Genomic DNA, 18,417 nt, shown 5'->3' on the forward strand with positions numbered 1-18,417 from the left:
TTTCAGCACCTTGCATGGTGCTATCAGAACAGATGACCATCAGGTCTCTGGAAAAGCTCCCGGTTTTCCCCCACTGGACCACAGCTTCCAGTAAGTTCTTTAATGACTAGATTTATGGGCACAAAAGACAGAAAAAACTTGCTTTAATCTTCTCCTGTTAGAGGAACTTTGCTCTTTTTTCATGTTCAGAATATGTAAAAACGACTGTTCTTTCACTTAAGTATTTCTGCTGCTTTAGCTTTTTGCTCTTCTTGTCGCAGTGTTATCCGCTGCTCCGTTATCATTAATAATCACAAGCTGACATTTGTACAAATGCATTTTTATTGTTTTCACAGAACCAAAGAAAGGCTGAAAACATTAGACTATACAATACATTTTGGCTTATAAACAAAGTTTTATAGTGGTAAAACATTTTTAAGTGACATTCATGGTCTTTTTCAAATTTTCACTGCATTTTCGGTCTATAGACCGATAGTGTTCAAAAAAGCAGTAATTGCATAAGGTGGACAAGTATCTCAGTTTCTACAAAACAGTTCGAGAACTTATAGCAAACATTCTGGAAGAATATCGAAGGCAACCATGATTCATAACTTCCCTGCAAACATTCCTCAATGAACAAAAAGTGATCTTTGGCATAAACAATTATGTATTAAAGGCATTAGTAATATTGCATTAATATCAGTCAAGCAACTAAACAGTGATGCTAAAAAACAACAAAACAACACCTCACAGAGAAGCCTGAAGGGGAGTGGGGGAGAGGAAATGTGAGGAGCACTGAAAAGTAATACAGGAAGACTATTTGGAAAATCCCTTAGAAATAACCCCTACCTATTCAGTGTTATTTACTATTAAATAGAAATTACTACAATACAATTATGTTAAAAATCTGGTATAAACCAATCAAATGCAAGACATTCAGGTTAAGGCTCTGGCACCCCTTCCTTCCTCTTCCTGTTGCAGGTAAATTGCAGGAAGAGAGCACTACGGAAAGATCTTAAGTACCACGTATTTTGCAATACCCAGACAGCAGGAGTGAATGAAAGACGAAGGCGTGCTTGCTCTTGCCAAGGTCAGTTTGAGGCAGATGTACAATCGGTTTAACTTCCCTTTTTAGATAACAGTGCAATGAAGGGCAGGAGGGTGGAGGGGAGAAAGTCCAGCTGCGGAGTAACTGTTGCAGACAGGTCAAGGGCAGCTGACCGCGACAGGTCAGGGGCAGCTGACCACGCTGTGTGTCTCTTTGAGCTGTTAAGACTGAGCAGTTTTTCCACAAGGGCACTTATACTAAAGGTGGCTTAATTGTGCAACAATTCTCAGCAAGTTAGGAGGGCATCTTGAGGTCAGTGCTGATCCGGGCAGAAGTGTGCAAGTGTTCCTTGCCCGTGAGCAGAGACTCGTTCTAAAACAATCATTCTCCTTTATGCCAAAAAATACTATGGAGTAATTAAATGAATGTGTACATGTTCAACTATGGAAGGATAAAAGTATCCCAAGACTATTTTGGTAACAGAGTGGGGGGGATTTTGTGGGTTATTGTTGCGACTTTGTTGTTTGTTTTGTTTGTTTTTTAAAAGATACAGTGGGTTCAATTCAGTATTAGAACTTGAAAAAAAAGATTTTGAGCCTCCAAACTCAAAATGTCAAAACCAGTAAAAATATCCTAATTAATTCAGCATTAGGAAGCACCATTTGCTGGTAGCCAGACTATGAAAAAGGATTCAAAAAGCTTAGGCATTGTTGGAAAGAAGGGCAGTGAGACATGAGGTCTTTTAAAATTCGATATCTTTATCTTTTAATTTCCACCTTGAGTGGCTGGAATGACACTAGAGGGCAAGAAAAGGAAAAAAAAAAAAAAGAATAATTGCATGTGCTCATCTGGTTTTCAAAAGGAAAGAGCCAGCATGTGGCATTTTCTGGTCCTGGACATGCAGCCAGCTGAAGAGAACCAGGATTTCTCAGCTCAATACGTTACTGAGTTGAGCAAGGAAAGAGTTCCATGACTGAAGGTCTCCAGCTGCTGAGGCTCAAGCTGTCGGCAGTGCGCCCCTAACATCCACTGCAAAGCATTTCAGTACAGTACGCAAGTTCTGGAATCCCACCTACAGGCTCTCAAAGACAGCTCCAGTTTTTGTTGCAGTACTATTGCCAGGCAAAAAGAAAAAGAATTTTGGACATGGCATTTTAATCTTCAATTTACAACAGTTCTGTTGCCCCCTGATTTTAATTAAAAACCCCAGACCTTCCATCATTTCTGCATGGTTTAAGAACAGCCAGCTAAACTCCTGTTGAAAAGTTGAATGTCTCTACATCAATGATTGTCCCTAAAAAACTGCCAAGTAATCCATAGTGTCCTAGACTTTCAACACTAGCTTAAAGTGAGGTCCATGTTTTATATCATGACATGGAAACTACTGGAACATACAGTGCATAAAATGAAATGTGCTTCTGGGAGTACAGAATTCATGAAGAGAATCTTCAAAAGAAAAAATATATAAGAACTATCAACTGTTGGAAGCAATTTTGAGGTGTTTGATACCAAATGTGTTCTGAAGACATTTGAAATGCAGTGTTTTATAATTCATGCCCTTAGAATGGGGCATTAGCATACGCTCATCTTCAACTCATGTAAACTGCACATTTTGCTGTTGATATATCTCTTCTGTTTCAAAAAAAAAGGCATTTTTTGTTACAGAATACTTAACATGGAAAATGTTTACTGATACCATGGGGTCTTTCTGACCCAGCGAAGGGTGAATCCAGCATCTGTTCTTATTTTAATGGATGCTGCTTCAGCTTCTCTCACAGTTTCCTTCACAGACTGCATGAGATTCTGGGCATTATGAACCAACATCTCAGTTGCCTGTCAAGAAAATGAAACATTTCCAATGTATTAGTACATACCACATTCAGGAGAGTAGCATGGAAGCCCACTGTGCATGAGGAGTCCCAGCGCAAGCATTAAGGCAGGCGATGGCTAACTTAAACGATGGCAAAGTAAATGAAACAGCCCGCCAGTGGAAACGAGCGTTATGCTGGCTCCCAGCAAGCCTCTGCCATCTCCCACTGTATATTTGTGCAGGATGTGGATGGCGGCCGCGTGTCTCCCAGCAGAGTCACTCTGGGCAGCCCGAGCCGCGGGGCTCCCACAGGAACGCAGCCCTGGGGACCCCGGCACCCGCGCTGCCGGCCCGGCCCCGGGGCTGCGGGACAACGCTCCCGGCGCGCCGCCAGAGGGCGCTGCCCGCGGCCCGCGCCGCTCGGGGCGGAGCTCCCAGCCGGGGCAGAGCGTGGGAAGCGGAGCGCTGGCGCTCCTCGCTGCAGCTCCTGAGCCGGGAACCAGTGCCCGGCTGCCCCTGTGCCACAGAACCGCTGAGGTGCGCCCTGAACACAGCCACACTGCACCTTGTGTGCTTTTCCCCATAAAACTGCTCAACAGTGCCACGCTACCAGCAATTTTTACACCTCTTACCTGTTCCGACTCTTCATCGCTGATATTAGTTCTGCCCAGCATGGTGGCTTTGACAGTGGAAAGAATTTTGAGTTGTGTGCTGATGGTTGGGATTCGCTCACAGACCTGAGGAACAGAGATTGAATAAAACACTTCACATTGTAAACAGAACAAATCCATTATCTGTTATATTTTCAGGTAAGTTATTAGATTTTGTTTTACTATTACATAAGGAATAAGCATAGAAAGAATCTTATAACCATCACCACTTTATAACAAATACTGGTAGGATACCTAAATCTTATTTTACTTGCTTTGGGAATTCTTGGGATGGAGCCAAAATTTTTCCTTTCCTCTGCATATTCCTCAAGGGCCTGCTCAGTTAGGAATGCCATGATGTATATTTGGCTGAGACTAAAAAACTAGCAGTGTTATATTTCCACTACTCTTCTTCAACACAAAGGAATGAGTAGATGAAACAAAACAAAGCAGGCTTAGGGCAGGACTGTGTTCACAGCACAGCATTTTTTAAAACCACTTTGGACACTTCCACCTTCCACTCACCTGTAAACAAAGCCAGACTTTACACAATGTATATGACCATAGGATCTAAAAGGAGACCTAGAACTTGACAAAGCTTTACAAGCCAAGGGAAGATGCACATGATTTACTGCCACAACTCTTGTACTCACACTAAGAGAGGAACAGAGAAAAAAAACCAAAGTATTTGAGTAATTTACAAATGAAGTCATTACCTGCAAGAGGTTTGTTCTGATGCGCTTGTCAGTGCACTGCTTTGCCACCTCTTTGGCTAACCGAGTGACTTCATCTGATGCCTTAGCAATATCCTTTGCACACTGAATAAGGGCACGCTTGTTTCCACTGCCTCCTCTCACCAGGCGCGACATCTCCGCCATTAGCAGCGCCATTCGTTTAGCAGCAGCAATGATGTCATTACCCTGAAGAGAACAACATGAGTTAGTGTTCGTGCCAGGACAGAAGCTTCACAGAAGCCACGACTGAACAGCAGTCTACATTTTGGTAGCAACCCTTTTAAGAAGGATGGAAGAACCATTTGTGAACACAGAAGAGGTTTCTTCAAGGAACAGGGAAGATCTGTACTAATTGTATGTTTCTGACATTTTTCTTCCTAACACTCAGGAAAAAAGTTTACTTCAAAACTGGAAAAGAAGTGGTAAAGAAATATGTTAGTTTGTCCATGGAATGAGAGTTACTGCTCTGCTGGCTAGGTTAAGATAAAATATGTTATTAGCATTTGAAATTCCAGATTTCCCCAAAAAAAGGCCTTTTTTAAATTTAAAAAAGTGTGCTAAATAGCTTGTTAAACCAAATAGCACTGATTAAGTTAAATGGTGTAGTCGTAACAGATGAGCATAAAATTTTCAGTGGCATCTGAAGTTGTTAAAGCATCAGCTATGCTGCTAAAGGATAAACGAAAGAGAATGTGTGACATAAAACTTTTGTCACTGGTAACGTGGAAATGAGATGCAACTATTACCTTTTTTAAAAAAAAAAAGTTATTCCTTGAAAACAAATCTTCCTTTTTGACAAAATCTGTCCCTTAAAGATGAAGCTTCCAACAGATAAGAACTTGATAGTTCAAAAGATAATCTAGTGATATTTCTTACATTAAAATCCATATTTCTTTTATTAAGTCCATCAAAATTACAGTCACAGAAATACTTCTGAGAAATATTTGAAACATGCGAATTAAGTATGACCAAGCAAAACCATTTCTTAGACACTGTTCCCGAGAGAAACCTAGTGCAAGAAAAAGCAGACCTAGATGATTGGTTGTTAGTAGTCTGTTAGTATATTTAGATTCACCTTTGTAGAAAGTTGTTAGAAGTGAACTACTGATGCCATGAAGCATTCCTCTTGTGCGGATGACGTATTAGCAGAGTGAGTTTAAGTATTAGCACAGTCTTTCCTCAGTATAATTCCACAATTAATGACCAATGAAGTTTGGAGCAAAGAGTACACAGCAGAACCAAACTCAGCACATGTGATCTCAATCCCTGTGCACAAACTTCCATGACTCACTACCAGCAAATTCAAGAAGATATCCCAAGATACTTTACAGATACAGGTGACACAAAAAGCTTAACTACTTGTTACCGTGACCTAATAGCTAAACAGTTTGCTAGTATAACCCGTTAGGATGCAAATGACATAACACAAAGCTTTTCCATGTTTTCACGTAGGAGGATCAAGAAATTAGGACCAGTGTCATTTACGAAGCTCTCTAACAAGTTATCCAAGCATCAGAATCTGAAAAGGACAAGAACATTTTTAAAGCCCTTTTTATTAAAATAATGTAGTGTATCTATCTATGTAAATATATATACACACACATATACATACACACACCCCCCTAGCCTTTGTTTGTTATGGGACACCAACCTTGATTTTTGCAGCATGCTATAAAAAGTGACCAGTCTTGCAAACATTTGTGTTTAGACAGAAGAGACAGGCTACTTGTGAATGTCTGACCCTCAGGTTAGATTTCCACTGTTTCATGTAAGCACAATCTCAACTCAGCAGCTAACAGCATTCAGTGCAGCTTCCTCAAAGAATTCTCTCAAGCTCAGCATTTGCAATACGGCCAAGTGCAAGCCAGCCACAGTCAGTCCTCTTGGATAAACTCTGCCACACAAAGCCATTCCTCCTTGGAAGGTGTTCTGATGGCAGCAATGGGGGCAAAGCACAATACACACGTTAAATGACTTCTTAAATGCTGTATGCTCTGCTGTATCTGGAAGTCATTAAGAAACCATTAATGATGGCTTCCCAGGTAGCCCAAATGAACAGAAAAAAGAACGGGTGGAGGGAAGACAACCCCTACTACAGTTTGGAAACTGCCATAACAAAGAACAGGCAGATGCAAAGGCAGAGGAAACCTTTACATATTAATAAGTGACCCAAATCAAGCTTCAATCCAGCACTGACAAACATATCTAGCAAACTTGTGAAGCCACTCTCAGTCCTTAAAATGAAGTGCAGACACACTTATTCATTCAGAATGGTGGGGCCCAGCAGGGATCAAGAGTGATGCAAATGTGTCAGCGTTCCAAATGGCTGGATGCACGCGGATCAGTCCCCGGGGAGACTCAGGAGTACCTTACTAGACCACTTGGTTGCTTCCCGATGTAGAGACTGAGCAGCAGCCAGAATGGGCTGGTTAACAGGCTGATTGGTTGGCATTAACAGCAGCTCAGGCTCGTAATCATCTTCAGTGTCAGAGGGGAGAGTGAATTCAACATCTGCATCATCCTCATCATCTATATCTACAGACTCAGCCGCTTCATTAATCACAGTCACATCAGGCTTTGCAGGTGGCAGCAAGGGTGGAGAAACGGGACAGTTAGTACGAGAAGCAGAACTTGGTAAAAGAGCATGAACTGAGCTGCTTTAGTGACCACATCCTCTTGGTCTCTCAGGATCTGGACAAGACAACTCTAGGATCAGGTCAGAGGGAGCAGGGGAAGGAATACATGATTAGCAGAAGGAAACAAACATTTCACCTGTGAACCAAAGTTACCCAAAATATTAAGAAGTTACAACTCAAAGATGCAGAAACATTTTTCATCAGAGCATATACAGCTTCTACAGAGACTGACTTGCAGAACAACATTTTTCTGGCAAGACAACAGTGAAATGAATGGATTTTCTGTTTAGATGAAAGCCATTTTGACTGCATAGAAGCAGGTACAGCAGCTGATGACCGTGGTATTTGTGCAGGAAGAAAGCTTTGTATGGAAGCCCGTTCATATGTATGTGGTGGAAAGAGAGAGCAGCAGGTTCACAGAAATACCATTGACACTGCTTGCTGTAGAGGGTAAAAAAAGGTGGGGTAAAGGACACTGTAGAAGTGAGTATTGACGTACCACAGATAACATGAAAAAGAACAAAACCAGGTAATGAAAAGAGGCGGTACTGAATGTTATGAATGCTGAGAACACTACAGTTCTTAAAAAAAAAAAACACTGAAAAAGAATTAGTAGAATAAGAGGATTATGAAATATGATGCTGTTTTGCCACAACATGTTGTATCCACTACCTTAAAAAAAAAAAGAGGATTCAAGCAAATATATTGTGTTAGGGCAGATCACAAGGAAGAGGTAACTGGTACAACAATACAGGCACTTATGATACAGCAGCATTTCAATACAAAAATATTCTGTAAGTTTACCAGCTATTTCTTTGACTAAAGCCAAGCATGATAAAAGCCAAACTACCCTTACCAAAAACTATACATTTCCAACTGTTCTGCTTAGATGGGGCCTTTTATAGAAAAACATCTACACCAACAAAAATACACAAGTTTTAGAAAGAAGTTGTAACTTTTATATAACGCCAAATCAACTCATCTTCATAAACAACATCTATTTAAGTCTTAATCTAATGAAAAGTTCCCAAATATCCCTCATTCTCTGATTTATTCAAATGAGGGGGGAAATCCAGGAAAGCTAAAGCAATAGCATGTTTGGTTTGTGCTCCATGAGAAAAATGGAGTACATAAAAGGCCAGAATCCACTCACTGAAGAAGAGTTTTTGTAAAGAGAAAAACCAAAATTATTTTAAATCTTAGGAGAATGAAGAATATTACCAAAAGTTTTTAGAGACTAAGTACTTGCCATCTCTCCTATAAGCATAACACATGGTAAAGTACCAGTAGATCAACGTAACTGGGCAAAAAAGCAGAAGAGAGCTGACCCACAGTCTACCATGACTTACTCATATTAATATGAGTAAGACGTTGTACTTGTCTTTCCATCTCTAAACCATATTCCTCACTAGCACTGTCCACCAATCCCTCTTCCACCCAACAGGTGACTTCAGAGGCTACAAAAGTGGTTTTAAAAAACTTCTTCCCCCAAAACATACTGGCAGAATAACTGTACTCTATTGCTAAAACAGACCGCTAAAAATAATTAGAAGAACAAATGCTAGGCTAACTTACTGGTTTGCTGGTCTCAAACTCCAGAAACAGCAATGAAAATAGTGTTTGATAATCTAAATGCAGTAAGCTTAAAGCTCTTTCATAATCAGCAAGGAGGTTTAAGGTCTGCTGCTTGACTTTGATAAACAAATATTTTAACAGTTGCACTATTTAATTTAGAATGTAATTTAGTACCTATATAGTAAAAGCATTTTATTACCTACTGTGTATTGATAAGTTGCTCATTTGGGGATTCAAACATCAAAACACTTGTAGGAAGTTGAAATTAAGGGGTTTTTTTGCCTCATAACTACCTTCTGAGATGACTGCTACATGCCAGTACTATCTCTTTCACAATGTAAAATTGTATTGGTTATGTCCAGAAGTATGGGGGGAAAATAGAGCTTTTTCATTTTATGGAAGAGAAACTCAAACAGATTTGCAAGATGACTTTAGGATGTTATCTGTACTTCCAAAGCAGGTATCCCCTAAGCACAAAGCACTGAAATTGATTCTGTAAGCTGTTCAAGTTTATCTTCTCAGTGACCATTTACTTTGGTGGAGAAAAAAAGTGCAGATTTTAAAAGCCAAATTCGGATCTTCAATTTATACCTGCAGAAGCCGAAATCTCAGAAGTTTACTCAGTTACTGCCAGAGGAAAAATGTAATTCTCGGGGGGCGGGTAGGCAAAAAAGTTACATTGGCAGTTATAAGACTGAGGAGTTCACACTGCTTCATCATAGCACTGAAATGGTACAGAAAAAGAATGAGACCAGGCCATCTATATATGGTCACTTTTCCAATCATAAATGCACTGGATTAACTGCAAAGTAACTTGCAGCTCCTTCCATAATTAAGACAAAGCAGCTCATAATCCCTGCAGCTGGTGTCTGCAACATCCATACAGACTTTGCAAAGTCAAATAAAGCAATCAGCTTGTCAGCCTGGAAAAGGCATAAGTATTAGTGGTTCTCTAGGCAATAGTAGCATCAAGGCTCACAAACAGCTTAGCATACAAGTCACACTTGTGTTCACAGATGTATGTTAATAAAGCATTCCAGCAATTCTGAGTATTCAAACGGTTGACTGTAGTTCAGTCCAAACTTGAAAGGGTTCCTAATTCCTCCTACCGTAGCGTTTTTACTATTTGGTCTATAAAAGATTATTCTCTCATTGAGGCAACTTGGACCAAATACGCTGATCCTAAAAATCTCTTTTTTTTTCCCTTTTAGCACAAGACGTATAAAACAACTTCTTACCTTGCTAGACCATTTCCGGGCTTCATCATGCAACTGCCTAGCAGCCATCATCATTGGCTGATTTATAGCTTCTCCTGCTTTCTGCTCGGGGAACTCTTCATCCTTTTCTTCAGGCGGTGGAGGTCTGGGCGGGGGAACCTCACCTTCGGGAAGCGGTGGTTTTGGAGGAGCAAGCTCATCAGTCAGCTAAGAAAGGGGAAAACCTTTTTCAGTGCAATGAAGTAGTATACAGATCGGGTGAAGGATGGTGTCATGGCAAGACATAACTGCATAAGCTTGTGCCTTTTTCCCATTTTTCAAGTGCTCCATGTTAGAAGAAAAAGCACATTTTAATCTCTTATTTTGAAAGCTGCACTGGTATTTTTTAGACTTAAAAGTGCTTGTATGCATGGCTGGCTAGACAGTGCATTTTCTTTCTAAGGAATAAAAATATACTCAAGTAATTTTAGTGCGCAATCCACACATTGTCTGTGACAACTGTGTATTGCATTACAAACTATGCTGCACTTACATGAAGCTGCTCAAGGTCAGGAGGAGGAGGGGGAAAGTCCGGTTCCTGAGGCTGGAAGGCCTCTCTAACTTTGGCCACAGCTCCCAGAATTCTGTATCCAGAATCCAAGAAACTCTTCTGCAAACCTGAACAAAAATTCCATTACCAGTTTAACAGCATTCTGTAATATTTAGAACTGCAACACTATGCCAAAAACCACTTCTGTAACATACTGTGCACCAAGTACACATATATATGTAAAAAAAAAAATGTTTAAAAACAACTAAAATGTTTACATTGGATTTACTATCATATGCAACATGCATAAAATAAAGCCTGAGTTGAATAATAGTCACTACAAATAGTCAAAGTAGAGCCCAGAACAACTTTCAAAATAAAAGAAATTAGGTTATATTTTCTCATATAAAGTAGTACTACTGATAACTAGTGACAAATACGTCTTCTATAAATTATGAAACCATTAAATAAAGCAGAATGCTGAATCCTTTTCCCTTGAATATCCCAAGGGTCTTTGATTGTATTTTAGAAGAGCAGGATTTAGCATTTAGTGGTGTGACCTTGATTTACCATTCTGGCATTTAAATGTACACAACACTTGCATGAAGGGGGCTACACAGCTGTACAAGAGCAAATAAGCACTACTTCACATCATCTTCAGCCAGTCAAGATTATATTTGAAATAAGCTGACTGAATCCTTACCAGGATCAGAAATGTTTCCTGCCACAGCCTTAGCGTCCATTACCATTGGTGATATGGTTTTGCTCAGCTCATCAGAGGCTGCTTTAACAGCCTCACGGAATTTAGGGTCTTCTGAATTTTCAACCTCCCGTTTTGCTACTAGTAGGATGCGGTTTGCTCGTCTAGCAATGCTGGTGGCACCAGCTACCAGCATCTGAGGTTGCATATTGGCCATTGCAACTTTACATTTATCAAGATCTTTCTTAATAGCCTCTTCTGATGCATCCAACAGAGATTTAGTATCAATGGCTTCATCCACCAGCCCTACAATAAAAGTTAAACGCATTAGTATTCTAGTTTCATCTGTGAAAAGGAATGTTTGGTGTACCAGAGATGGTTCAAAACCAGAAAAGTATTTCCAAACTGGGGAGCACAGAAATCAGAGCAAATGTATTACTGCAGTTTTACTTCTGATTATGTGGTACCTCTATCACAGTAACCATGGTCAGGCTTCCTCCCACTAATGGCATCCCAAGCTCTTATCCAGCTACCGTGGAATGTTGCCTGAATCAAGAACTGGCTAGCGCAGTATAAGCAGCAGATTTCCTCCCACCAGATTTCTTCAAGCATATTCAGTACTTTTTGTACCTCCCCCATTCATTCAAAAGGAAATATCCCTCTGGCTGTACTTTTACTTCAGAATAATATATAGTGACAAGGCAGTAAGATTTCAAGCACCCACAGTTTAACTATGGGGATGAAGGAGGAGGTAGTACACAGTCAGGAGATCGGCAGACCAGTGCAAAGTATCCGCAGTTTGGAAAGACTGAAACATTTAATTGCCTCAGATTCATCAGGTCAGTAGCTTTTGTTCTAATTACTGCTTTCATCAAGCTGTTATATCATTTTAAACATGTTTTCTTGCCCCCACTTAATTATGTGCCCTCATTTAATATGCCAAGATTATGTGAAAAAAAAAAAACCCAAACCTGAAGTTGCTACAGCAATTCATTGCTAGAATAACAATCACAATAAAAACTACTGGTATTCTGGTTTTCCTACAGAAGAACTAAAGCCAAATTTGCTCTCCTGCAGCTCAAAATTAAAACCTATGAAGCAAAGTATTTTACTTATGCTATAACATATACCTACTTCTAGCATCAGAAAGCACATTCCCACTTCTCTTATTTTTAATGAGTCACTACTCTTACATATTTCATCAATCCAAACAAAAAGGGGAAAAATTCTATACCAGCTAGCTAGCCACAAGTATAGTCTTTAACGAGAATTCCTACTTTACCTGTCATTTTTTCTACGTTATCAATCCATTGGTTTTTCATTGTCTCAAAATGTTCATAAGCAGCTTGATTTCCAGGATTTCTCAGGAGGATACGAGCAGCTGATACTACCTGCCAATGGAAAACATTTTCAATTATGGAAGTATCAGTATATAGAGACATCATACATATTCCTGGAAATACATTTGTTTTTCAGGGCAGGATGTGTAGCTGCTCATTTGGAATTCTACCTCATGAATTCTAGTTCAACATCAAGCTACTTGAAGCTTTACAATGCTTCTGGAATTTGTTAACACATATACTTTTTTCTGGAACTTCAGTTACATGCTTATATATCAAAAAGTGTTTATCATTTACAAACACTTCTTGAAAGCACTGTAGTACATCCATTAAAGAGCATTTTTTCCACTTACATATTTCAGTAAGCCTCAAAGTAATTTTGTTTCAAGGGTAAGTCACTAACGCTTTTGTCCAAAAGTTGAAGAGTAAGACAGGTCATTTAATCAGTTCGTTCTACTTGGTATCATATACACAAATATTTGCCATTCCCCTTTTAAGTGTCAGCACTACATTCCTTGCTGGTATTAACATCTTTCTCTGATAGCAGAGGCATAAAGAAAATTCCACAGCAGTAATCCCCAGCCCTTTCACAGCCCCCAGAGACTCAGGCAGCAAACCTGTGGGGTAAGTTCCCTTGCTGACTTCACTGTTGCTTGGATGCCCTCCACAGTAGTTTTATTTGCAGTTCCAACCGCAGCTGCTTTTTCTGCTGTAGCTCCCAGTCTAGCAGCATGGTTTTCAAAGTTTGCTGCTCTTTCCTCAAACACCTAGTTGTCAGAAGAGAAAAACACATTAAAAAAGTCTAACTTCCCTAAATAATACATAATTTCTTCAAAGCATCAAACAGCAGAGACGCCTTCATAACATTCACACTTAATGCATCTCCTGAGAGGATGCAACAGGACACAAAAGCTTTGAAGCTTCATGTTTTTTTAATCTTTACATTATTGGACTTTCTTCTTTACTAACTCATGTGGGCTACAAGGATACTGCCACAGTTTACCACTTTGAGGTATTAAGTACAGTAGTTCCTGATGACTATTGCTGTAACAAATACTGTTTTAAGACTATTTTAGCTCCTAGACATCAATCTTCCAACCCATAATCCACAAGTAACTATATCTGGAAGATAAATATGGAGTTTTACACCTAGTTAGTTATCCAAGGTACAGAATACTTAGACAAAAAAAAAAAAATCTATCCTGTCATAAAGCTGAATTCCCCAAGGCCTGGGGAATCATTTTGATCACGTTCAGATAAACCAGGCAAACAGATAAACCAGATAAACCAGGCTCCGCATGCAGCCAGTAAACATACAGCAAGAGAACAGGTTAAATCTGTTGATCAAGCTTGGCATGAATTTGGACTATTTTAATCAGGTTATATAATGTTGAGATACACAATCCACTAACTAGTGTACCAGTGATTTTTGCACAATAATTTTTAGCATGCTGAAGGCAACATGGTACAAACATCACAGGGAGTAATTTTGGCCATTTACCAAAGTCAGGACAATACAGTTTCCAGGCACATGCAGCAAAATTTGCAATCTTAAACAGTCCAGAGAAATTTACACGACAGTCATTATGCTGTCAGAATGAATAAGCATGTATCACAAACCTGAGAAAAAAAACACTGATTCATTTTTCAAAATGCCAGTTCAGGTAAAATTAAAAATAACTGAAGCATCACATAGGCAAAAGACCACCTGGGTATACTTGCCTCTTCTCTATTGGGAGCATCAGAAGGAGCAGTGGCTGCTACTGCTAGCAATTTAATAGGAGTTGTGGTGTCACTAAAAATATCAGAAACCTCTTGGGTCATTGCCTCTTGCATCCGTGTTTTAAGATCCTTAAAAGAAGAAAAATTATTAGCACACAATACAGGAATATTAAGTTTGTAGGGATGCAAAGCCATAAAACCTCTTCTTAAAAAAACCAGCCCATTACCATGGCAGCCATTAAGATAAAATTATCTTAAAGCATGATAAATTAATCACTTTTTACATAATTTGAAATGTCAGAAGCTTACATACCACTCCTTGAAGGACCATCAGAAGTTATGAATAGTACAATCTGAGACCTTGCCCCTCAAATTTGCAACGCTAGCATACTATTTTAAAATGAGACTTTGTTTTTACTTCTAAATTGTTCATTTGGAATTAATCCCTATGGCATGGTATCAAGAACTTTCTAGAAAGTTTGCTTTAAGCTTCTCAGCTAAACGAACAGGATTTATTTTGCTGCACTTTTTGCTTTTATTGATACCTTCCACACACAAGCACTTTATCAGAGAAGTGCAAATACTTCAGCATACCTTGCATCTCACTGCACAAGAGCAGATTTTTACCTTCAGTGAGTCCTGGAGCTGAGCAGCAATTGCCCTGGCCTGAGGAGACTCTCCCTCCCCTCTCGCTGCCAGGTCAGCCAGCTGAGCAGCCAGCTGGTCCACACGGTCACATTTGGCAAGCAAGTCCTGACGATAAGGTCCCATCATGACATTGGCTAAACGACGGCCTTCTGCGACCAGACCCCGAATTGCTGCCTGGCCTACAGGGGAAGAAGTCACATTGCATTAACATATAGTGGAAGAAAAATTGAAAACATAAAAACAGATGACCTATCAAGTGACATTTCAGAATTCTTGGGTTTTCAAGAACACCTTTCTGGGCAGTGGAAAGGATCTTCTGCAGTTTATCATTAAGCAATTGCAGTTCAAACCCATAGAGGAATTCACCTCAGTTTCTTTTTGCTTATTGCAGCAACTCTGGCTAGAGATGCATCCTTTATAACTAGGGTGGCCTGACAGAAGTTAAACATTACAAGCTGTCAGATATTCCTACAGAAATCATCTGTTGATTCCAGTAGAAAGAACCTGCAAATTCCAAGTACTGCAATTCATCTTCACATTATTAGAAGTCATTAGAAGATGAGAAGGAAGGGGGGGAGAAAAGTCAAGTAGAAAACAAAGCCAAAAAAAGCAGAACACCCTCTCCCCAGGATTCCAGAAATGATGGGTAAGAAGTATCAAGTGTCCAGGATGGGGAGGGGGAAGAAATCCTTACACGGCCTCCACACTGTGTTGAAATTTTTTCTGTAAAAAAAATGTATTTTTAGTGTGGACGATTTATTTCATTTATTTACAGAAGCTTCCTGTTCTTTCACAAGAACATGCTCCTCAATACAACAGTATTCTTCTTTTAAAATATGTAATTGTATTTTAAGTCCCTTGAAGACCTACTGAAGAAGTTTTAAAGCCAGAGCTAACACACAAGTGATCCAAGTTCATGATCAAGCTCAAAACTACTTAGAAAGAAGTTGTCATAGGACCTGACTATCCAAGAATCACTCAGCACTGCCATCATCATTTTTGAAAGCTTATTAGTGTAATTAAGCTTGATCCTGCTGGACTGTGCCAAGGTATTTTTTACTTGTTGTTTTGCGTAAGTTAACTGCAGCCGAGCAAGAACAATTTGCACTCCAGTTTGGTATTTCAATACATCTTGCCTAGTTTGTATCTGCAAATTACAACTACTTTAGCCATTGCTTGGCTAAAATAATTCAAAATATGATTGCATGTAAATATTTGTAGAAGCTAACACCACTGAAGTGGTTCACATGTTTATAAAATAAAATACATGTTTTTCCTTGTTACTTCAAAATTCAGTTTGTGCTGAAGCACTATCCTAGGACAACTACAAACACGAGTTACTCGTGACACGGTTGTTACTATTGCAGAGTAATAATACATTATCATAGCACTGAAAATACCATACCAAGTTTTACCAGAAGCACTGTCCAGACTGAAGAGAGCCCATATCTGATTTATGTTCTTAATATACCTTTCCCATAGGCAATCTACCAAGGGCTAGTGCAAGTGAAAGACATTTAAATGAAAATATTGAACAACAACATCATGTTACAACTAGAATTTTTCTTCATTAAACTGGAAACATCAATGTTATGGGACATGGAACATCTTCCATCTCTACATAATTTTCTATTGTCTGTATTACTACAGCAGTTGATTAAATTCTGTACTATATATGCAGTGCTGAGAAACTTCAGTTCCTTCAGCAAGCTTTCAGTAGGTATGCAAGTCTCAGGATTAACAAGGCACTGACAGACTTCAAGTAGGATTTTAGTTCCCTTTGTTTCTTTTGGATTAAAAATTTTTAAAATTAGTAACCTCTCAGGTTACTATATTCAAGAGAAACATCGAAATTAGGATGGTTTTCAGCCACTGCAAAAATATCTCATTCAACATGCAGTTTGCTCATCAAAAAGTGTCAAAAACACCGAACTCCACTACTCTGCTTAAAATATTGCATATACATTTGCACTTCACAAGTGTCAAAGCTATTAACATCACTAAATCTTTAATTCAAGGATCTGTCATTGGTTATTCACACAATAGGAGTTATCTTGACAGACATGGAAAGTGTGAAAAAGAGGTATTAGAGGTCTGCTGTTATACTACTTATAAGGCACATTTCCACTTGTCATTATCAGTTGCACTGCTCAGACTTAACTGCTATGGAAAATTCTACTGAATCCAGTTTTCAAGCCTCATCCACCCTACTTGCAACAGCATCAGAAAAAGCTAAACAAGAAATTTCAGAAACGGTTTACAATAAGCTCTGAGTAGAGCAGCTCCTGAACCATAACGGTATGCCCACTGACAGCATGCTTGGATTCTCTGTTCAGCTTTCTCTTTGATTAAGTAGCTTTCCCCTCAGATAACCCAGAAACCATACAAGATGTTTTATTTTTAGGTCAAGTTTATTAATGTTTTTCTCTTCTCTGACAGACCTAATTACTAAATTTGCTGAAGTAGGTATGTATAAATTCAAATTTGAGATACTATATTTGCATGATAATAAGAGCAAGGAGCAGTCTAAAGTGTGTTCTACAGCACACATTCTCCTATTCTTTGCCAAAGTTGCTCTTTCCAGAAGACAAAGAATCATGGGCCAGCTCAACTCTGTAATATCGCAGCCAGGATTTGGCTATAAACCTCCAGTCACAAATTCCACATCAGTGAAGCAATTCTGTGCATCCTCAGCATCCCAGGAGCAGTAGTTTCAGTCATAACAATTACATGTTAAACCATAAAACTGCGGGGGGAAGAGCATACAGAAACACTTACCTACTCCCCGATCAGCAACTGTAGGATTGTCTATCCACCTCTGGGCTTGCTCGATCTTGCCCTCCAAATGGACAGCTGCTTTAACTGGCCTTGTATTTGCTACAGCCCTGTTTGTTTTAGACTGTAAATTCTGAAGCGCTGTAGCTATTTGCTTAGCCAATGTACGGGCCTCAGGAGAGTCGCCTTTTCCACTGAGGATTGAAAAAAAGTATAATCATACAAAGATCATTTACAGCTAGTCCCAAATTCATCAGAAAGGCACTTCGTTTTAAATAAGGTTAAACTGGATACTTGAGCCTCAGAGCAAATAGTGCAGATTTGTCACCCATAAATCCACACCTCATACTCCTCTACTGTGGCACCTGGATATCACATTTGTTCAACGCAGCACTGAGGCGGGGGAAGGCACGACACTGTCATTGATAATACTGATGTACGACTTTCATTTCCCAGACTCATGGCTGTCTTATGAGCAACTGCAATAATGCCACATAGATTACAAGCAGAACAGTAAGCAGCAGATCCAAGGCTATATATAAACTTGAAAAGAGGTAGCACATTAAGACCTGCAGCAGCTGCTTCTCAAGAAAAAAAAAATGATTAAAGTGTCTAACTAATGAAGAAAAATATTTATCTCCATATTGCAACTGGCCACAGATGAAGATCACTATACAATAACTTTCTCTCCTCTTCCATTCTCAAGTATCCTTTTCGCAAAGCTGATATAGACATATCATTTGCAGCTGAGCACTGAACCCAAATTAACATGGTTTTCTGAAAGGCTTATCTTCTATATAGTTTGCAGTTACAGATTAGAACACTGACACTGACTGAAATGCCAGATATACCACCCTGCCATTTAGTAAACTGTTTAGTAAAAAACAATAATGACATTTGCCTGTATAAACAAACTTAATTTCACATTATGTCATTCCTCTGAAGTGCTTTGACAGTACAAAGGAGCTCACTTCAAGCTTCGGTTTGCCTGTCAAATATTCCATAGGCAGTAGAAAGAAAATGTTTTCTAGATAATACAACTCTAGTTACTAAT

The 18,417-nt window shown here is 39.3% G+C and overlaps 1 protein-coding gene across 1 annotated transcript in view; it reads right to left on the bottom strand.

Annotated features, from left to right (window-relative positions):
• Positions 1-387: 387 nt before the first annotated feature.
• VCL (vinculin) overlaps positions 388-18,417 on the bottom strand; it is a 57,538-nt gene continuing 39,508 nt past the window's right edge. The window contains exons 11-21 of the mRNA XM_080347638.1: positions 17,367-17,557; positions 14,568-14,767; positions 13,941-14,069; positions 12,836-12,985; positions 12,161-12,269; positions 10,882-11,184; positions 10,182-10,306; positions 9,671-9,856; positions 4,204-4,407; positions 3,470-3,574; positions 388-2,860 (exon numbers count right to left, since the gene is read on the bottom strand). Of these exons, the coding sequence (XP_080203764.1) occupies positions 2,714-2,860; positions 3,470-3,574; positions 4,204-4,407; positions 9,671-9,856; positions 10,182-10,306; positions 10,882-11,184; positions 12,161-12,269; positions 12,836-12,985; positions 13,941-14,069; positions 14,568-14,767; positions 17,367-17,557 (1,849 nt within the window). The 3' untranslated portion in view covers positions 388-2,713. The remainder of the gene's footprint in view (positions 2,861-3,469; positions 3,575-4,203; positions 4,408-9,670; positions 9,857-10,181; positions 10,307-10,881; positions 11,185-12,160; positions 12,270-12,835; positions 12,986-13,940; positions 14,070-14,567; positions 14,768-17,366; positions 17,558-18,417) is intronic.

The sequence above is a fragment of the Nesoenas mayeri genome, assembly GCF_963082525.1.
Source record: "Nesoenas mayeri genome assembly, chromosome: 7".
Taxonomy (NCBI): Eukaryota; Metazoa; Chordata; class Aves; order Columbiformes; family Columbidae; genus Nesoenas; species Nesoenas mayeri.